This window comes from Elephantulus edwardii, unplaced genomic scaffold, assembly GCF_000299155.1.
Source record: "Elephantulus edwardii isolate Elephantulus edwardi_28Jun2011 unplaced genomic scaffold, EleEdw1.0 scaffold00373, whole genome shotgun sequence".
Lineage (NCBI taxonomy): Eukaryota > Metazoa > Chordata > Mammalia > Macroscelidea > Macroscelididae > Elephantulus > Elephantulus edwardii.
Window position 1 is genome coordinate 806,324 of NW_006400123.1, and position 23,380 is coordinate 829,703.

The window sequence follows — 23,380 nt, forward strand, 5'->3', positions numbered from 1 at the left end:
CCAAAGGCACATGGTTCAAGGCCACCAGCTGCTCTGCAGGAGAAGGATGGGTAGTCTCCTCCACTGTGATTAGCTTGCCTCTGAAATTATGCTGAAGCGTCAGCTATGGGTCAGTTCTGACTCTGTGGAACACAACAACTTGTGTGTGTGTGTGTGTAATTGTTGTTATTCACTGTCTGTTGGTCATTCATTGGGTCTGCAGTGTGCTCTGCTATTTTAGGAGAATGATTACCTCCCAGCCTCCATATTTGAAGCTGCCTGGTACTTTCTTGATAGGTGAAGTTTTTCTAGGCTTGTTTGTCTTAGGCTGTTGCTATTTTGACTGAGTAGGTTGTTTACAGTTCTTTATGATGTTATGCATTAATTGCAGATTTAAAGCGTTCCATTTTATGGGAGTGAACAGTTTTCTATACCAGAAGTCTTTTCTGGTCCTCTCCTTTGAGAGCGTTTGTGTTTCCTAAAGGCTTCCACTCTTCTCTGGACTGTAGTGTAGCCCTACAAGAATCTTGCCTGAAGGCTGCAGCCTCTTCTTAAGTTTGTAGTTGTTCTTGGTGGACCACAGTGTGGCCCAAGACCAGCTACTCATGGCTTCTGCTCTCTTTATCCGAGAAGGGTTAAGAGGGGTTCCAGGACCTCTATGCAGCTGCCTTCTCAGGTTTCCAGAGTCCTGTTGGGAATTTCTTCTGCCTGTGTCTGCCTCTTCTAAAGTTTGAGATAGTCCTTGTTGAGCTGGTGCACAAGGCAGTAGAAGACTACCTTCTGCCTGGCTGCTGCCCTCTCTGTATCTGATATGTCTAGATAGTAAACTCTTGATCAATATGTGGTTGCCTCAAATATTTTCTTTCTCTGTAGGTTATCTTTTATGTACTTGATGCACACTCTTTTTTTTTTTTAAATGAAGTCTAATTTATCTTTTTAGTATTTTGTTACTTGTGCTTTTGGTGTTCTATCAGAAATTCTCCTAATACAACTATTAATGATTTTCAAGGAGTAGCAGACGGAGCTGGTGGATTCTTGGTAAAGAATTTCACTGCTAACCCAAAGTTATACAGTTCTAATCCACCTGCCGCTCAATGGGAGAAAAGTCAGCAGTCTCCTCCTGTGTGATTTATTGCCTCTGAAAATCTCCTGGAAGGCCAGCTATGAGTCTATCCACTTGATAGTAACAGTGGTCACTGTCTGTTATCCATACAGTCACTATGCCTCGACTCAATAATCTAAAACCAATTTTTCAATACTAAAAATAAAACATGCGCCTGTGCGTCAGTAATAAAAATTGGACTTGGGCTTTTGAAGTCCATCTTTGTTGAAAGATGGCTTACTTAAATGTCTAAGCATTTGACTGATGGTGAATTATTTAAACATTGACTTTGCACATTTAGCCACTTCTCTTTTTTAAAAAAATAATCCCCCAATACAAAATACCACTCCCTGCCATACACATTTTTTCTTGTTTCTTATCTTTCTGAAATACAACTAGTAAAATCAGAATAACTTTGAAAATAGAAACATACATCTTCCTGGCAAGGCTCTCTGTTGGAGCAGTAGTTAAACACTTGTCTGCTAATTGCTTTGTGGTTTAACCCCACCCAGTGGCTCCTGAAAAGATCTGGTAATCTATTTTAAAATTATTTGTATTGTTGTTAGGTGCTATTGAGCCAGTTCTAACTCTCAGTGACTCTGTGTATGGCAGAATAGAACACTACCTGGTCCTGCACCAGTCTTAAAAAATTGTAACTATGTTTATTTAAGCCCGTTGCTGTAGCCACAATAAATATTATGTCTTAGAAAATGTTATGGTGCTGCTTATTAACTGACCATAATATATGTTTCCTACCATCCGACGGCACATAACAACAAACACCATCCAAGTCACTCTTGATGATTTTTTCATATTTGTACAGTACATTATGGTGGTTCTTCCAAATATGTTCATAGTTGACATAGTTGGGGACATGTTGCTTTTTGTTTTACTCAGTTTCCCTTCTAGTCATTGACACATTGGAGATGGCTGAGAGTAAGAACACGGCCATTGGCATGCAAGGAAATAGTCAGCTCCACACTGAGGTGCTGGCTTGCACCCAAGCAGCAAAGTACCCCTGTGCTGAGGCAGGCACACTGTAGAAGTGATGGGTCAGGTTGACCAGCAGATGCTGGCTGGTGTGTGACCTTGCTGCCTTAAGCACTGAGGCCATGAAGCTCACACAAAGAACAGCACTTGGATTCCTCTTGTTTTCACAAAGAGGGTGGCATAAATAGGCTGTACATTTGTTTTTAATAAACCACTTGGCAGAATAAATTATATAGCATCTTCTCCAGCAGGGAAAAAACTGCACAGATGTGTTAGAGGATTTAAATGTTGATATTTACAAAATAATTGTCTTGTGATTATTGTTTTTATTAGATATTGATTATGGGGAAAGCACCAAATAGAAAATTGGAACATAGGAGTTGTAGGTGCAAAGTACCTCTCTTTTCAGTTTCTTCTAGAAAATAAAGAGGCCTAGGCGACGGATATCAAAGGTTTCGATGAGCTCTGAGAGTCTTCTGTAATTCTAGTTGGTAGTTGTGCTGTGTCATGTAGTCACGTTAACTATAATAAAAAAATGAGATGCTGGTGGAATTACTTTTGTCATCTGAATATCTGAGATGCATTTTAAATTGAGAAATTGTAAGCTCCTCGAGGGCGGGAACTGTACGTATTTTCTGTTATTGTCCTTTGCATTCAGTGTGGTGTACTTGACACATTGTAGGCAGTAAATGTTTATTGATAAAAAAAAAAGAAAGAAAATGATATGGTTATATTCTTTCCTGCACTGTTACTTTGAGTTGGAATGAACTGGAGAGCTTTGGGTTTGTCTTTGGTTTTAACTTAATGTTTAGTAGTGGTTGTTATTGTTATGTGCCACTGAGTTGCTTGTGACTCATAGCGACCCCATGTACAAGAGCCCTAAACCCTGCTCTATCCTGTGCCAGCCTTACTGTCTCTGCCACACCCATTCCCATTACCTCAATCACCAAATCGATCCATCTCATTGAGGGTTTCCTCTCCTGATTTCTCCTTCCACTCTCCAAAACACGATGTCCCTCTCCAAGGACTGATCCCGCCCTTCAACATGCCCAAAGTATGTCAGACGAAGCTTCAGAATCCTTGACTCCAGGGAGCAGCCTGGTTTCACCCTCTCCAGGACAAACCTCTTTGTTCTCCCAGCAGTCTATGGTATATTCAACACTCTTCTCGAGCACCACAGCTCAAAGGCATCAGTTGTTTTTCTGTCATCCCTAGTCACTTTGTAGCTCTCCAACACATAGCACGCAATTGCCTGATCAAGCGCACCTTAGTTTCCAGCCTGACATTGTTGCTCTTCAGCACTCTGGAGAGGTCCCTGGCAGCTGACTTTTCCAATGCAAACATATTTATCCTTTTATCTCTGTAACAGGTAATTTAAATTGTCCTACATCAAAAACTTAGTTGATTGGTGAGTAGATGTACTTTTGTGTGTGTATGTGTGTGTTTGTGTGTGTGTGCACCTTATTTTTTTGTTGAATGACATTAAAAGAAGACCTCATTACTCTTTCATTGCCAAATCCAAATGAAGAAGGACAGGGCAGGTAGTCTTGTAGAGTTGTTTTTTAAGGTCTTGATTAAACTATGCTTGTTTCTTGCAGCAAGTTCTTGCTCAGCATTTTTCATACCATTTTCTTTTTCTGTTTGAGAGAATTTGCAATTTCCTCATATATACTTTGAAAACTTTGATGGATAGTGTTCATTTCACTAGTAAAGTAGTAATAAACTTGAAATGCCAGCATTTTCTATGCAAATAACTGACTTATCCCTTTTGTCTTTGTAGCCACCAATAAAGACTGGTGGTGCCATGAAAAAAAAAAAGGAAGAAAATCATGTAAATGTACTGAAAGGACCCGATTTTCAGTGTTTGTGGTGATGTGTACCTACAGGATAAACAATTAAGTGGGGAAATTTTTTTTAGAAACATTTTTACCACATTCCCAATTGAATGGTATTCTGCCAAGGACTTGGCTTGGTATATCCTCAAATAATTGTGGAAGAAGATAGGATTTGTTGATTTATTTAGGATTTGTATGCAGATTCAGAAGTCATTATGCAAGGGCTTTTGTAATCTGAGGACGAAAGCATTGGTCTCACCCTTTATTTAGGAAGACAGTGTTCAGATGAGGGGGTACCTAGGAGAAGAAACATCTATCTATCTTAGAGTTGGAAAAGCTTGACTAGAATTTGTCCTTGAGATTGACTCTTAAAAGAGGAGTGGAGAGTGTTGCAGGAAAGGAAATCTGTATATTGGAGTAAATAATAATGATGCTATTAAGGAAGCAGCCAACTTGCAAACGAACATACACAATATAGTGTTTTTGCTAGGATGGAGGAATCTTTATTCTTAAAAGCCATTTTTCCCCCCTACTAGTTTTTGTGTTTTTTTTTCTTAATTCTAAAAGTCACATCTAACTGGGAGAGATGAGAGATAAGGATACATTTTATTGGAAGACAAGCTACAAGGATATTTTGCAATAAAATTGGTGGTCCTTGCTCTTTCAACTGCTGGGTGTAGTTGAAACATTTTGAGCTCAGGTTTCAGGAGTGCTGATCTTAGCTAGAAGAATAATGGCGTTATGAATGTTTTTAAGTTAGAAGTTAGATTAGAAGTAAAATAAAAGATTAGGTAGCAATTAAATATCGGAGAATTTCCATAAACTTTCTTTAGAAGCTCTTGAGTAAACAGTGGTTTTGATTTGCCATATTTCTCTCCTCTCTATATACCATTAATTAACTACCAGACACGATGCAAGACCCTTAGTTTATTCTAGAATGTGATTGGTTTTAGAAAGAAAGGAAAGTTGGAGGCAGTTTTTTTTTTCAGTATATATTTTAGGTAATAGAAATAATATACAAATTTTAGGTTTGATAATTGTCATTTTAGAACCAAACACAGCACTGACTCAGAATTCCTCATAGAGAATTTTCCTGTATCAGAATTCAGACTTCATTCCAGGTTTTCCTTCCTTCTCATGTTCACCTTCTTTTGTTTCTCCACAATATTTCTACTTTCTTTATAGTATTTATTATAAGAAGCTGTGCTGCAATCTTTTAGGCATGCAGGTCAAATCTGGCAGTAGCTCCATGGAGGAAGGATGGATAAACTCCTTCCATGAAATTAACTGCCTCTGAAAACCCGCTGGAGGGTCAGCTGTAAGTCCATTCCCACTTGAGGACACTTAACAGCAACAGTACATAGTTACATAATAACGGTAGTCTTAATTTTCTGTAATGTTGAATCATTTCTGTTTTTTTGACATTGGCACAGCTTCATCTCACATACTCTGTTTATGTTGTCACAGGAAAGAGGCATCATTCCCTCAAGAAAAACATTATGGTTGGTAAAGCAGAGGGTTTGTGAAAAAGAGAAAGACCCTCAGTGAGTTGGATTGGCACAGTGGCTGCAACAATGATCTTAAGGATAGCAATGATTGTGAAGGTGGCTCAGGATTAAGTTGTGTTTTGTTCTCTTGTGATAGGGGTACTGTGAGGCCTCTCTGACTCAGTGGCACCGAAACAGCAGCAACAACAACAACAACAACAACAACAACAACAACGTTAAATCCCCGTGAGTGGGAGTCAACTTGATGATAGTGAGTGGTGGATTAGCTTGCTTTGAGTTGGAACCAACTTGATGGCACCTAATAACAACATTAGGTCTTTTAGTTTAATCACCCGTGTCTGTTTGTACTAGATTGTTTCCCTAAGAACTCTCTAAGCCACAAACTGAAACTGATTAGGATTTTACAGCCCTGGTGATTTTCCTTCTGGTACACTACCAAGAAAATGCTTTAGCATGTAGACCTGATACATTATTTTGTAGGGCTTTGGTTTTCTCTTTTGCCTTTGAAAAATGAGATAATGGTTATGAATGAACATGGACAAATTGGATAATATCATGAGCATAATGCAAAAGTAGAATAAAGTCTTCAGTGTGAGCATTAGTATCTAGTAAATGTGATACTGTATTTTTAGCAAATTGAGTTCTCCAGAGAACATTCATTCAGGTAAAATTTCACTTCTGAAAATTTTAATTGCTTGTGCTGGAAGCTGACTAAAATTACTCAGCACCTGCTGCTGTGTGTCTGGCATTGTCCTAAGGGCCTTACACCTGTTAAGTCATTAAATCATCACAGCAGGCTTGTGAGGAAAGGTATGCTTTCTTCCATTTAACTGGAAAAAAAAGATTATAAAGCTGGACTTTTAAAAGTAACTTTTCTTAGGCTACCTAGAAATTAAGGCTCAGAGGAAGAATTTAATTTCTATCTTACTGTAATAAGATCACTAACTAAAGATAGACAAAGGAGTGGGTTAAGTCTTTAGATTTAGAAGTCAATTTAGGTGAAAAATGAAGCTAACCACTATTGGTTGAATTTATAAACTACTGGGGATTAATTCAGTTTGGTACTGAGTATGTATGATAATATGCCAGATTTTGCTCTGGCAAGGTAGTGTTATCAGATCAGAAAAGTTAGATTTTTCTTAGCCATTTTACTTTTATATAATGCAGTTCTACCCTAAAAGGAACAGAATCATGAGGAAAAAATTAATTAATAAGCATTTTCCTCTACTTGTTTGAGGCACCATGAATTCAGGACCTCTACCTTCCATTTGTTCCTGCATTCTGATTCTTTTTACATTCCATAGATACTTGCTCAGATTTTACTACTATAATTACCTGGATTCTTTCATTTTCTGTTTCTCTTAAGTATTACCTATTAATTTTTTTCTCAAAACACTGATTGTGCCTTTAAAATCTATCATGCTTCATGCTCCATATTTTCCATTGATAAATTATTCTAGAAAGAAATGACAGGGGTGAAAAACTGATTAATAATTTAAGGCTATCGATTGTAAAGACAGGGATATAAAGCTAAAGGTTCACATGAGGCAAATCTTTAAGTGACGAATTGGTTTGCATCTTGTTTATGCTGGAGGATACATGATTATAAATATGTGAGAAAGTGACAGGGAACAATATTGAGGTATTTCTGTGCCATCAAATCAACAATCTTAGCTAGTCCTATGAACAATAGATCTGAACCTTGTGCTATCTTCACAATTTCCAGCAGACTCAAGCCCGTTGTTACAGATACTGTGTCATTTCATCTTGTTGAGGTCTTCCTTTCTTTCTCTGACCTTCCACCTTTCCCAGTATGATGTCAGTTTTCAAGGACTGGCCAGTCCTGACAACAAGCCCCAAGTATGTGAGACAAAGTTCACCATTCTGGCCTCTGAGAAGAAATTTGGTTGCACTTCCTCAAAGAGAGACTAGTTCATTCTTCTTGCAGTCCATGGGATATTCATTCCCCTCCCCATTGACTACCCTTCTCCACTACCACATTTCAAAGGCATCCTTTCTTCTGTCTTCTTTCTGTCCAACTTTCTGATTAATAGGGAACAAATGAAAATAGCTTGAATCAGACACATCAAATCTTCAGACTGTTATTGTTGCTTTTTAGCACGTGGGGCAACATGTCTTTTGATTTCTTTTCTATGACTACTATGGATGTTGATTTTGGATCCAAGTGAAATGAAAGAATTGAAATTTCAATTTTTTTCTTAACCTGTTGTGACATCATATTGCTCCTCTAATTCATATTGAAGACTATAAGTACTTTAGGTCTTCTTCATTTTCACCAAAGAAGATTGTGTCATCTGCATAAGGCAGGTTGTTGATGAGTTTTTCTCCAATCTTTAATGCCATATTCTCCTTCTTAGGGTTCAACTTCTCGAATGATTTGCTCAGCATAATTGATTAGAGGAGGATGAAGAAAAGAACCATAATACATTCCCTTCCAGATTTTTAACCTTGCACTTTTCCCTTGTGTTGGACAAGTGCTTCTTTGTCTATGCATAGACACCATCAAGTGTTTTGGGATTATCATTCTTCCTAGTAGTAACCATAATTTGTTATGATCTTCACAGTCAAAACCTTTGCATAGCCAGTAAAACACAACTAAGCTCTGGTTTCATTCAGGATCCATGTGACATCACCCGCGATACCCTTTATATCACAGCCTTTCCTATATACAACTTGAGTTTCTAGTAGTTCCCTGTCAGTGTGCTGTTCCAGTTGTTTTTTTAATAATCTTCAGAAAGATTTTAATTACATATGATATGAACAGTTTTGTTTGATAATTTTCACACTCTATTGAATTTTTTAATGGATAGAAATGTGTATCTCTTTCAGTTATTTAGCCAAATAGCTGTCTTCCAAATTTCTTTGGATAGGGTAGTGAGCACTTTCAGGACTGCATCTGTTTGAGGAATTATATTCATTAATATTCCGTCAGTTACTAGGAACATTATATTTTTGCCAGTGTCTTCAGCAAAGCGTGAATGTCTTCCTTTATTACTTTTGATCATATGCTACTTTCTCAAATGCTTTATTGTTGATCAGTTGTGGTTTTTTGTTTTATTTTTCTTTCTACTGTGACTGCATGTATTTGTGCCATCTTCTTTTGATGCTTCCCACATCACTCAGGATATCGTCCATGGAATTCTTCCAGTATTACAACTCAGATCTTTAATTTATTCTTCAGTTCTTTCAATTTTAAAAAATACCAACTATGTGCTTCCTTTTTGGTTTTCAAACTCTAGCTCTTTATACATTGTATTATAACACTGCTCTGTCTTCTTGAGCTGTCTTCGAAATCTTCTGTTTAGCTCTCTTCATTGTATCTTTGTTTTGATCTATCTCCATTTTCATGCAAGTTTCAGAGTCTTTTCTACATAAGTGTTGGTCTTTCTTTCTTACTTTACTGCTTTTAAATGATCTTGTGTTTTCGTCATTGATAATATCCTTGATGTGCTCTCACAACTCTTCTGGTCTTTGGTTAGTGGTGTTCAATGCATCAGATCTTTTCTTAAGATTATTTTTAAAATCAGACTTGAAATACTATCCATACTTTATACCAATGTAAGGTTTTAGTAGGGGGAATCATGTGTGGCCTACATGAGCCTTCCTTATGCTATCTTTGCAGCATTTTGAGAATCGGTAATTATTTTAAAATAAAAAGTAAACCAAATCTTCTGCCATCCAGTTGATCACAACTCATAGTAAGCCTGTAGAAAAGAATAAAACTACTTCTTGAGATTTCCAGGTTTAATACATCTATTTGGAAGCATACTAGTTCATCTTTATCCTTATATTTGTTTATATTTAATATGAGCTCTTTTAAAGATGCCAGAACATTCTTTCTAGCAATCTAACCATCTGTTTAGTGTGTGTAGTATAGTAACATTTAATGTAATTATTAATACAATTGGTTTCAAGTGCAATTTACTCTTTGTTTTGTCTTTTCTGTTCCACTTTTTGTTCTAGCCTGCTTTTGTTTGGATTGAATATTCCAATATGTTTGTAAAATTACAATTTAGTTATTTTTCAGCATTAATATTTTTTTATTGTTCCCTAAATGTAATGCCTTATTTGTCTCAGAAACCTTTAATTTCTTTTTGTCATTTTTTATTTTTAGCAATTTAACTATACATACCATGGTGTGGTTTTTCAACATCATTCTGTTTGAGATTTCACAATTTTAATCATAACAGATGTTAAAAATTACTTTTGCATTATTTTCTGTCCTCTCTAAAATTGTAATTATATATGTAACTGCATACCTTTTTTGTATATTGGAAAATTCTTCAAACTTTGCCTAAGTTTTCTTCTTCTTGCCTTATCTCCATTATGCTATTACCTTAGACAGTCACAATATTTTTTTCAAATACTATTTTTAATTTAGATATTTAGATAATTGAATTTAGAAATTTTTATAGTTTTCATCCATGCTAATAATGTTTTTCTTTACATCTTTAATATGTATTTAAAAGGACAGATTTTATGTCTAACAAATATCCTTGTTGAGTAATTCCAACAATTGAGATATACAAGGATCATTGCTTTTGTTGTTTTCTTTCTTAAACATAAGTTGTTAACTTTTTGTGTGTTTTTTTAATATATATCACGTAATTTTGGATTTTAAACTGTTCTTTGTGTGTTGATAATATTTTGGAAGGAATGTGTATGTTCCTTCCCAGAGGTTGGTGTGTGTGTGTAGTGAGTGTGTATAAGTTTGGTTTATTTTAGCTGTCTAAATTTGGCAGAACTCAAAAAAAAATTTTGACTCCTTTGTGGTAGGTAGGTTGGCAGCTCCCTTCAACTATTCAGAAAACTAATATTGAGCAATATATGATGCAATAAACAACATATACACATGGTTATTCTTGTGTACTGTGGAACTGGAACTGACTCACAGCTGACCTTCTAGCGGATTTTCAGTGAAGTGCATAGGAGGAGGCTGTCCAGCTTTCTCCCACAGAACAGCTGGGGGAATCAAACTGCCTATCTTTGTGTTGACAGCACAGCCCCTTACCCCTGAGCCGCGAGATAAAATTACATGTAGAGACCTCACCTCCTAGAGGCTTTTAATCCAAAAACCTCTTGGAGGACTTTTTTTGTTTGTTTGTTTTTTTAAATAACTGGATATTTTAAACACATTTGGTAAGTCTTTTACATCCTCTTTTCCACATATATGTGTATATGTGCAGAGGTATATACATTGGTATGTATGTATATATGGAGCGAGGAGAGAATGAGAGAGCATGCCTTGATGGTATAGATACTTGAGCTGCTAGCTTTCAGATCATCAGCTCTAGTTCACCAGAGACAGAAAGAGGTGGACAGTCACTTCCTACCCTGTGTTGGAATATATTTGACCACAATGGGTTTAGTTTTTCGGTACACTAGCTAATATTGCTTAAAGTCCATGACTTTGTTGTTGGACCCTCAAACTGGAACTGGCTCACAGCTGACCCTCTAGCAAGTTTTCAGGGACAGTGTAATATGTGCCTTTGAATTGGCAGTGAAGTTCCTTAACCATTAGGATACCAGAGCTCTTGCCAACGTCTGTGATAAGTTCTGTGAAATAAGACAAGTAGGATGCTTTTGTTATTTGGATACTCTGTTAACTGTATTTGAAAAACTGTGGCAGGCTACTTCTAGTATTCTTTGCTGCCATAACTGGAACTGTTGGCCTGGGTTGGTGGAAAGTGGAGTGCTAGTGAGAGGAAGTGAGCAAGAAGGAAATGTCTGTTCTTACACACTACTCCACCTGCCTGAGTATTGAGCAGCCGTGGACTTAAGAGTTGGCCCTCCAAAGTCAAGGCACTCACACCCAGATCTGTGTCCTTTTCCTTACCGCCATATATCCCACTCACGGTCCGTTGCTCCAATAGTCTGGGTTTGGGGTCTTTAAAACTATTATAACAAAATAATAAAAAAGAGGAAAAGTATCTTTTTCCCTTGAAGACAAAACAGAAACAAAACAACCATGTGAGTACATGCTGTTGGATTTGGCCCACATGAAGACTAAGGAGAGACATTACTCCTTATAAGCTTCTGTGAGAGAGTGAGTTTGTGTTTGTGTGTGTGTATGTATGCATGTCTGCATAACATTTTCATAGTGATAATGAAAAATGGACTAATAAAACAATCAAATATTTGTCATATTTTCATCATCATATTTAGTTGAGATATGATTTTAGAAGCTTTGGAAGAAAGTACTTTTTAAAAAAAAGCACAATATATTATTATTAACATGTTTTAAAAGGAATATTTAAATTCTTGTTATTGAAACAAATTATGAACTACTTCAGTACCATACTAAATACAAGAATGGTTTGGGGAAGAATAGTTTGCGGTTTAAGAAACAGAAATTTTATAAAAACATCTGAACAAAAATAATTGTAAATTCAGGGATATTAGACATGGATGAAATGAAGAGGCTAATTGAAAAATTACTATTGAGAGAAATAGTTTATTTTTGAAATCTGTTCTAGAAAGGACATTTAGGCTCATTGAACATGAATGTTACAAACCCATGTTTCTGTTTCAAATAGCAAGTGAGTTTTCTAATATGTTTTGGATATTATTTATTTACATTTATAGCTGTATAAATGAATGGATAGTGTTTGCTTTGTTTTTCTTTTCTAAATGTCTTTGGAGTAACCTGAGCTTCTTTTTATTTGTTTTTCCTCTTTTAACAGTGTATCATATGCAGTACATGTGTCTGAAGATTACCCAGGTATGCTTTTTCTGCTTTTTATTTTTATTGTAAATGCTATGTTGTGACTTCTCAATTGTTTTTTCTAGTGATAGAGAATACATGTAAACATATTTAAGATAAATGCAGTGCCCTACAAAGAGTAAAGAAATACAAAACTTAAAAAGCCAAAACCTCATTGCTATCAAGTTCAGATTGACTCATGAATTTGTCAGATCTAACTCAACAGCATCTAACAACAACAATAGGCGTATTTTAGAAACATAACTCCTGCTGTCCAGTTGCATTTCTCATCATTCTGCTGTGTAAGAGGCCAGCCGTTAAGATCTACCAACCAGTCTCTCCCACAAATATTTACATCCTCAGAAACACAGTGCAGGGTTGCTGTGAGTCAAATTTGACTCCCCAGTAGTGAGTTTGGTGGATATCTAACTATCTGAAATACAATTTTCTGAAGATTTGTCTTGGTACCCTAGTATTTTACAGATGACATTCACCCTGCTGTTAAAGAGGAATTGAGGAGTCTAGAGTGTTGTGGACTGTTCCACTGGCTGATCCATGAGGCTCCTTGTATGTAAAGAGCTGTGTCCATAGAAATGACAGTGTAAGGTTATTGCAGATGCATTTTCTTGCAAGTGGAAGGAGGGACATTTTATCCCCTAAGCCATATTCAGTCTTATTCTCCACTCTCACTCTGATACCACTGAAGCTCAAGATGATATTTTGTTTTAGTGTTTTCTCATGAGAATATCAGAAGAGCAGAAACACTATAGATTTAATGTAGATGAGCATAATACTGTGAGTTCGCTAATTAAACACCCAGAATATAGCAGACAAGAATCTTTGGATTTTTATAATATCTTGATAAAGAATCTTAAGAAATGTTACATAGTTTACCTGTGTCTGTCTGTCTGTCTGTCTATCTATCTATCTATCTATCTATCTATCTATCTATCTATCCATCCACACACAAGAGTGGCATCCACTTCCTAAACAACATGCCTCTGTAAACTCTATGAACTTTGATAAACGACAATAGTTATAGAAAGGCTTCAGGTCTTTTGTTCATATGGTCACTGTGAATTGTGCTCAACTCTACGGCAGTCAACAACTATATAGATAGATATAGATATGTGTATACACACACACACATTCTTTGGACATGTTGCTTGGACAGTGCTTGGAGAGGGAGGTCATGCTTGCGAGGGTGGAAAAACAGTGCAGGAGAGGAAGACTCTCGATGAGATGGATTGATTCAGTGACTGGGGGTAGGTTTGTCAGAGACAGTGAGATTGGCACAGGATAGGGCAGGGTTTAGGGCTGTTGTACATAGGGTTGCAGTGAGTCACAGGCGACTCGATGGCACATAACAACAACTCTGTCTCTCTATACACACACACATACACACACACACACGCACACACACATATATGCATTTGAATTGTGATGTTGATGAAGAGCATTAGAATATAACATGGACTTCCATGAGAACAAATATTTGTCTTGAAGGAAATGTGGGCATTGTGTTCCTTAGAGACAAGGATGGTGAATCTTTGTCTCACTTACTTTGGGCTTATTTTTAGGATGAATTATTCTGTAGAGAGAGACATCATGGTAGAAAAAGTAGAAGGTCACTTAAAGAGAGGAAGACCCTTAATGAGATGAACTGACACAGTTACTAACATGATGGGTTTGAGCAAAACAGAGATCCTGAGAGTGGTGAAGGATAGAACAAGGTTCAGATCTCTTGTTCATATGGTCGCTTTGAGTCGTATGACCAAAGAAGAATAGAGCCCTTTGAGTTGTGATGCTGGAGGAAAGTCTTGAACATATCATGGACCACCAAGAAAATAAGTCAGTCTGTCTCGGAGGGAGTGAAAGCAAATTTTTCCTTGGAGGCTAAGATTTTGAAGCTCCTCACAGATTTTGGGTATGTGGCCAAGAGGCACTGGTCCTCTCAGAAGGCTATAATGCTTGAAAGGGTGGAGGGACAGTGCAGGAGAGAAGACTGTAGCTGAGAGATTGACATGGTCACTGGGGTGATGGAGGTAAGCCTCTCGGCAACAGTGAGCTCAGTATAGGGCAGGACTCAGAGCTGCTGTATATAGGGTGCCTATGAGTCACAGGCAACTTGATGGCATAAAACAACACAATAATGGTCATAAATTGAAATGAGCACTCCAAATCTCGTTTAAATCTAGCCATGTTATTCACATGTTCTGTATGACTGGAATAGTATTTTTCTGAACAGATAACTAATGTTTTTATTATACACCATAAGTATTTTCATATCATTTATTATTTGGTATGAGGATGTCTTTGTTGTTTTAGGCTGCATTATCAAAAATACCACAAGTGGGTGGCATTAACAGACAGATTTATTTTTTGACAGTTTAGGAAGCTGAAAGTCCAAATTCATGTCCACTGCCACTGATGAATTCAGCACTCCAGAGAAATGTCACCTTTGGGTGAGCAGTGCAACCCCTACAGCCTCTATTGTCAGAGCTCCCTCAGAAACACAAACTCACTTCCATCTTTCAGTCCCAACTCATAAATAAGCTCTATCAGGTTTCCAAGGAGACTGCCCATCTTTCTCCTTTGTAGTCACCGATGGACTAGAACTGCTGTAAATGTCCAGCCTCAGAGTTCACAGTGTAGCTGCTACAGACTATGACAACAAAGATAGAAATACTAGTCATTTAGACAGCGGAGCTTATTCATTATTATGGATATACCTTCCCTCCATAGTTATAAAAAAAGCATTATTGTTCAATCTTACTGGAAAGACCAAGGCTTCCCCCTCCCTCCCCCAAAAAATGTTAGGAAAAAAGTATTTTTGTAGATACTTATGTAATCAGCCCTCTATTTCTCTTATTATACCTGCCCAGGGAGAGTGTGAGGATGTGCAGCAAAGGGCAAGGTTTAAATCTATTAGTGCATGAGGTATGATGTACTGGTGGCCTAACGGCAGGAAACTGCACTGCAAAACCAAAGACACATAGTTTGAATCCACCAGCTACTCCATGGGAAAAGGACTCACAATCTCCTCATGTGCAATTAACTGCCTCTGAAACTTTCTGGAGGGTCAGCTATGGGTCGGTTCTGACTCAACAGTACACAACAACAACAACAACAATGCATAAGATAGCTATGGGTCATTCAAGTCAGTGCCACCTAAGACCACCTTCTCATCTGAAGCAATAACTATAAAGATGCCAGTCATGAAAAGACCAGCACTGTAAGTCAAAATAATAACAAAAAAGTACCATAAACAAGGCCCGACGTGGGGATAATAGTGAAATTGGTATGTAGTACAAAAATGTGGACAAAATACATTTGGTAAACTAAGTGGCCCAACTTTTTAGCTCCCTCTTGTGGCCAGGAGGTAGTATTCTGCCCTTGTCCGTAATGGAATTCTCTTGGAAATAAAAATCTATAAATTTTAAAATATGGAATTATTATATTTTGTTCCATTTCCCACAGATTTACTTCTCTGAGCAAGAGTTTGTGAAATTCCCAATATAATTATGTTTTTTAAGTGTCATTGTATTTTCAGTTTGGCCTGTTTGATCAAAATAGGTTTCATCAGCCACAGTAAACTCCTATAAAAATAGGAGAGTATAGTCCATTCAGGTTTTAAATCCTAAGGCAGAGTTTTTACTGAGATTTAAACCATTTTTGAAATGAGGAGAGCATGCCAGATTTTGCCACATACATGTTTCGTATGCGTCTAATTTTTATGTCTGTTTTTATGAGAGACGTAGCAGAGACCATCTTGACATTACACACTTGAAGAAACCTGCTGAGAGAGCAAAAATAGTCTTGTCCAGGGTCATTTATTTTGGCAAAACTAAGTTTAGAATTCAGTTTTAATTTATGTTGTTTCAAGGGAAGGACTAGTATTTCTATTTTTATGAAGCTTTTCTTCAGAGTGAATGTTGTTACTATTGTTAATTGCTGCACTGTGGATTCCCACTCATAGTGACCTTATGTACAACAGAATGAGGCATTGCCCAGCCCTGGACAATGCTCGTCATCGTCCCTGTGTTTGAGTCCTTTGATACAGCCACTGTGCCAATTTATCTCCTTGAATTCATCTTCATTTGCAGTGACCCTGTATTTTATAAACCATGATACCCTTCTCGAGGGACTAGTCTCTGTTGATAACATGTGCAAAGCACATGAGACCAGGTCTAGCAAACCTGTCTTCTGAGAAACATTTTTTAAATTGGTTTGCTAACACAATTTGTATACATTGTGTTTCCTTCATTCACATTGTGTAACTTCTGTAATACATAATCACTCCAATATGTTATGTTGGTGTGCTTTTTAATGCAAAATTATAATTTTATACTGGTTTACTTACAAAGTTCATATACATTGTTTTTCACACTGGATCTTTCCCATTTCTTTAATCTGCCCCTCCCTCCTCCCATCAAACTGTACAACCCTGTGATTAACACCCGCCCCGCCCGACACACACCCCCCCTCACCCCATCCTCACACCACTGCTCCGTACCTCCCCCCCTTATATCCTCATACACATGCTACAATAATGGTCTTATACAGTGTTTTTCCTTGTGGGACTGAGTTAGTTCACTCAGCATAATGCTTTCCAGTCCTTCCCATGTTAGGTAGTGATTTACAAAATCATTGCTCATGCGTGCTGTGTAGTATTCCATCATGCGAATGTACCATTGTTTCTTAATCCATTTGATTGTTTTGAACATTTGGGCCATTTCCATGTTCTTGGCAATGGTGACTAATGCTGCTATGAATATTGGTGTACAAATCTCTATTTGTGCCTCAGTTCTCATTTTCTTGGGGTGTATTCCAAAGCAGTAGAATAGCTGGGTCATATGAAATTTCTGTGTTCAGTTTTCTGAGCAAATGCTAAACTGCTTTCCAGAGTAGTTGTACCATTTTACAATCCCATCAACACAGTTTATTACTTGCTGTCCTGTTAAACTTTGTCACTGTTACTGGAGTGAGATTGCAGTGGTTTTCATTTATATCTCCTTTATTGCCAGGGACTGTGAGCATTTCTTCATATGTCTGTTGGCCATGTGAATATTTTCCTCTGTGTAAATTTTTCATATCTTTTGCACATTTTGTAATTGTGTTATCAAATTGTTTTATATTTTATAAAACTAATCCACATTAAATTATGCTTACCATTACCCTATCTATTCAGGTTCCCACGAGATCTTTCCCATTTCCTTTATCCCCTCTCCGCCCATCAAATTGTGCAAACTGTGATTTCCCCTCTGCCCATTCTTACTCCTCTGCTCCCACTCCTTCCCCTTTTGTATTCCCATATACATTTTATTATTTATTCCTCTATTTTTACAATAATGGTATTGTGTAGTATTTGTCCTTATGAGACTGAGTTAGTTCTCCAGTCTCTCCGAAGTGATGTAGTATTTTTTTGAAATTATTGCTCCCGAGTTTTCTGTAAGTATTCTGTGAATGTATCGTAATTTCTCAATCCATACAGTTGTTGGCTATTTGGACTGTTTCCATGTTCTTGTGATGGTGAATAACACAGCTGTGAGCATTGGGTTACAAATCTCTGTTTGTGTCTCAGTTCTAATTATTTTAGGGTATATTGCTAGCAGTAAATTACTGGGTCATACAGAATTTCTGTGTTCAGCTTTTTGAGGAAATACCAAATTGGCTTCCAGAGAGGTTGTGCCATTTTACATTCCCACCGACAACACTATATGAAAACGTTTTGACTACACCTTTTTCAAGACCAATTTGTGCATTCTTCTGGTAGTTCATTGTATACTTAATATTCTCCCGTATCCTAATTTATGGGTTCTTCTTCCTACTAGTTCTACCTGGGAGCTCTGCTGAAAAATGTCTGCCATGGTTAACCCTACTGGTAAATGAAGTATTAGTCCCTGCATCACAGCAATACTCAAGCCACCACAGTGTGGCAAGCTGACAGACAAGTGGCATTATAATATGATAATGCCCATCCCATTTATTAACTTTTTTTGTTCACATTAATTTGTATTAAGAGTTTTTCTGCTAGTACTCTAATTCCTCAGACAGGCAATATTACATAAAAAATGTTCTCCTTCCTCTTTTAAAATTATTTTCGCTCTTTTTTCCCCCTCTTCTTGCACTGACTAGTGCTTCCATAATAAATTTAATACCAGAAACCACACTCAGTAACTTTGTGCCCATTTCTCAGAATTAGTGAGCATCATTTTAACTACTTGAGAAAAGGAAGAGGTATCTTTGATTCCTCCTAATTTGTGAAACTATTTTTATTAAAGAACTAATCTTAAGCCTGTGTGAAAATCCTGTCTATCATCTGCTAATTTAAACAATAAAATGGCAAGTCTTATTGAGCCTGGGCTTTTTGTTGACTCTGTGGGCATTTGTTGTATTTTTCTATAATTACTGTTTTATCTTTTCTGTTTTCCTAGTTCTTAGTCATCTTTCCCCAAAGTTTTATTTATTTTTTTGTTGCTATCTAAACGCTTCAAAAGTTATGCCAGTTAAACATTTATTTACATGTACAATTTAATGATATTGATTACATTCTTCAAATTCTACAGCCATTATCGTCATCTTTTTGAGTTAAGAATGCTCTGGTGTGTATTGTGTAAGGAGTTGCCCTGCTTACCGAAAAGTGGCACTTCTGAACCCATTAGTGTCTCAATGGGAGAAGGTTGGCTACTTGAGAGCTATAACAACAACTTTTTGTCTATTATTAGAAAAGATTGTGGGTTTCTATTCTTATTCTTTGTATCCCTGTTATTTTATACTTTCTCTTGTCTCTATTTTAATTTATCCTTGGGTGGGGGTGGGATATAATGCCCTCATATAAGTAGCTCTAGTTGTTTATCGTTCTAGTTGGGGAGCTTAGGTGTCTTAGTGGTAAAGAGTTGCACTACTAACCCAAAGATAAGCAGTTTGAATCCACCAGCAACTTCAGGAGCTGTCTTCACCCAAGCAGGTTAATTCCTCTAACAATTTTCTGGAGGGTCAGCTATAAGTGTTTTTAGACAGTGCACAACAACAACAACAGTTGTTTATAAATTTTGAAATGTACTTATTTTAGAATTACTTCCATTTTTTTCAGCTAATGTTCTTTAAGCTCATTTTCTCCTTTAATTTCTGGATTATTTAGTTCAATAATTGGTGGATTTGAGTTTGAAAATAGGGAATTTTCTTTGCCATTTGAAAATGTGTCAATGCTATCTTTCCGATTCATCCAGTACTTTTTATATGGCCCTGGCAATCTGCTTACCACTTTAAAATTTCCATCAATTCATTTTTATCCTTTGGAACTTATAGTTTATGTTTTTAAAATAAGACTTTACAGTCTTTGTTGAGTTTCAGACATATATAATAACGTGTATAGATTATGGACTCTACTTGTTGGCTCTCTATAGTAAAATAAAGGTCTTTAGCAACCTTTTAGTGTATTTCTGTATTTCATAGTAGATTTTATGGTTTAGATAATTTTGGGGTTTTTGTTGTTTTTTTGTTTTTACAGTAATGAGTTACAGGATTGTTGTTGTTGTTGTTAGGTGCCATCAAGTCAAGTATGACTCATAATGACCCAATGAACAACAGAACTTAACTCCATCCTACCCTGTGCTGTCTTCATACTTCTTTACACACTAGAGCCCATTGTGGCAATCACCATGTCAGTCCACCGGCTTGAGGGTCTTCCTCTTCTTCACGGACCCTCCACCATTCCAAGAATCCTATCTCTCCCCAAGGAATAGACCCTCCTGGCAACATTCCAGAACTATGTGAGGCAAAGCCTCATCATCCCTGCCTCCAGAGAGCACTCTGGCTACACCCTCTCCAAGACAGACTTGTTTTTTCTTTTGACACTCCATGGGATTGTTCAGTGCTCTTCTCCAGTAACACAGCTCTAAGGCATTGATTGTTCTGTCATCCTTAGTCATTCTGTAGCTTTCAAATGCATAGCAAGTGATTGAAAAGTCTATGGCCTGAAGCAGATGCACCTTACTTCTCAGACTGACATCATTACTCCTCAATAATTTGGAAAGGCCTCTAGTTACAGTCTTTCCCAGTGCACTACATCTCTTTATGTCCTGACTGCTGGTGTTAATTGTAGATCCAAGTAAGATGAAGTTGTACAGTTTCAGTCTCTTCTTTGGAATCGATGGGATACCAATTGACTGATTTTAGTTAACAGATGCAGCTTTGGATGTGCTCACCAGTCTATGCCAGAAAATTTGGAGCACAGCTGTCTGACCAATGGATTGGAAAAGGTCCATATTCCCAAGGTGATCCAACAGAATGTGGAAACTGTTCAACAATATTATTACTACCACATGCAAGTAAAGTACTGCTGAAGATCATTCAAAAAAGAACAGCATTAGATAGGGAACTACCAGTAGTTCAGGCAGGATTTAGAAGAGGCTGTGGCATCAGAGGCATCATTGCTGATGTTAGATGGATCCTGGCCGAAAACAAAGAATGTCGGAAGAATATCTGTTTGTGCTTTATTATTCACTATGCAAAGGCATTTGACTGTGTGGGTCATAACTGGCTGTGGCTGACTTTGAGAAGAATGGGAGTTCCAGAGCACTTGATTGTGCTCATGCAGTACCTGGACCAGTAAGCTGTTGTGCCAACAGAGCAGGGAAACACTTCATGGGTTAGAATTAAGAAGGAAATGTGTCAGGGTTGTATTCTTTCTCTATATATATTCAGTCTGTATGCTGAGCAAATTATTCGAGAAGCTAGCCTCTACCAGGAGTAATTTGACAGACAGTAGGGTAGGAGGGAGACTCATCAATAACCTGCATTATGCAGATGATGTAACCTTGCTTGCTGAAGACGAAGAATATTTGAGATAGTTGGTGCAGAAGATAAGGAATGCAACCTTCAGTATGGATTGCATCTCAGTGTCAAGAAGACAAAGATACTCAACACTGGACCAATAGGGAACATCATGATGGATGGAGAAGAGACAATTGAATTAGAGGAAAAGTGTGGATAATAACATCACAGATTATTTGATCTGCTAAAATAGATTTTTCCCCTCTTTTTAAAATAGAATTCTTATTTTTCCTAGTTCTCTCCTTTAATTAGGCATCTTTCCTAATGGTTCAGAATGAATGTTTTCCTTTATTTTTTCTTGACTTAGTAGAATCTAGAGGAATGAGGAGATAGTTCTGCACCTGTGAGTCTGAACAGCCTTGGCCTTTGAGCTTGGCATTTTGGTTATGACTGTAAGTGAGCCATTTAACTAAAAACTGGAATCCTGTATAGTTTCTAGCAAATGTTAGTCTGGTTTTTGTATTTACTTTTCACATAGATACTGTATTTTTTGAGTGGTAAGTTTTCATATTTTTTTAAAGTAACAATATTGAAAAGCATTGATTTTGGAGTCAGATTTAAATATTGCCACTAGTGATTTTGGCAGATAATTACTCTGAGTATTAGTTTCCTTTTCTTTAAAGTATGAATATTATTTAATTGGCTCAAAGGATAATAGGAATATTACATAATAAATTAAATAAAATGCTGAGAATATTATTTAAAACCCATATAATCATTATTTGTAATTATTATTTGTACTGTTATGTAAAAGTAAAAAAGTTGAGAGACCTGACTGATGTTTTATGTTTAAAATTATAAAATCAGTAGTTCAAGGGATGCTTCTTCATGGCGTTGCTTTGTTCTCTTCCCTTTCCAGTTGTGCATGGTAATTCTGGTAGTGCCTGTATAGCTAGATAGGAAAGTGAAAAGAAAATATTCATATTTTTAGTATCTTCCAGGAAAGACCTGTCGGTCTTGTATAAAACCTTCAAGAAACTGGTTAGCTTCAGAAATTAAAAAGATTTTTAAAAATTTTCAAAGGACGACATGGAGCCAAGTGGGTAGAATTCCAGTGAAGGCATTTGCATTTGAAAACATTCTTTTTCTGTCACTGACTCATTCTGTTACCTTAAATGCATTCCTAAGCCTTTTCATGTTTTGCTTACCATCTTTGGATGAAGATAATGTTATTATTATTAGAGATGTAAAAATAATTTAAGGAAGATGTGTAAGTAATTATTTAAGCAATAAGAAAAACAATCATTTAGATAGCTGGAAAAATCCATGAACATCAGCCGACTTCTTAATTTTATAACTAGGACAATCTTGGCTGACAGCAAAAAAGAAAAAAATAACTAATTAGTTGTAGAGTTTAGATTACAAACCTTTTTTTTTTCATTTCCCATTCAACAGATAACTAGGTTAAAGTAGATCTTATACATACTTGTATCATAATGGTAAATGAGTTGATGCAGTCATGAGGCCTGAGAAAATTTTGATCAGAACACATTAAGCCAAAAACAAATTAAAATTATTCTCATGCTTAAACCCTAATAAAAATACTGACAGGTTAATAAGCTGAAACTTTTTTTCTTAAGGTGTTGCTGTTTGCAGTGTAATTTGCTGCTTCTCTTTTTCTCTAATATTGTGGTAGGTTTGTTGAGATTTCCTTAAAAATTTGAAAAATATGTTTGAAAGCGTACTCTTGATCTTGAGAATTGTGCAACATATGTTCACCGACTTACATTTCCTTGAATAATATCTTACTGCCTTCCATTATCAGAAAAGTTTTATGTAACCCATTTTGACAGAAAATCCATTAAACTGAGTTACTTTTCTGCTTTCTTGAACAGCAGGTCTTAATCTCCTCGTCTCTTGATTGTTAGTTAGATCTCCACCATTCCCTTATATTTTAATATTGATTCTGTGCCTAATGTATGGATTTTTCTTGATTTTTTTTCTTCGGTTTGGAGATTATTTTTTTTTTCCTTCTGTTGCTTTAATGTTCTTTTTTCCCTTAGTCTTGCTCCAAGGAGTCCATTATATTTAAGGAAAGTAGATAAGTAGACTGATTAACTATCAGATAACTTAATCAGTAAGACTGAGCGAGACTTTAAGAAATAAAGAAACTGGCTTAAATGTGAGAATTTAATATATGGCTACCAGCAAAAGAGGATCTACATATGTAGAGCTTTAAGTCTTAGCAGTATGTTGAGATAGTAAATAAAAATAAATATATATTAAATTAGTTTCTTAGTAACTCTCATAGTTAAAAATATCACACCAAAGAATTGGAAAATGGAGTAAAGCAAAGCTTATTGATCTAGATAGGCATAATATGTTGTTGTTGTTGTTGTTATGTGCCGTCGAGTCGTTTGCGACTCATAGCGACCCTGTGTACAACAGCCCTAAACCCTGCTCT

At 36.6% G+C, this 23,380-nt stretch overlaps 1 protein-coding gene across 4 annotated transcripts in view; it reads left to right on the plus strand.

Annotated features, from left to right (window-relative positions):
* PARP8 (poly (ADP-ribose) polymerase family, member 8) overlaps positions 1-23,380 on the plus strand; it is a 364,740-nt gene that overhangs the window by 185,239 nt on the left and 156,121 nt on the right. For all 4 annotated transcript variants that reach the window (XM_006902146.1, XM_006902149.1, XM_006902147.1 and 1 more), the window contains one exon: positions 12,119-12,156. In XM_006902146.1, coding sequence (XP_006902208.1) covers positions 12,119-12,156 — 38 coding nt within the window. The remainder of the gene's footprint in view (positions 1-12,118; positions 12,157-23,380) is intronic.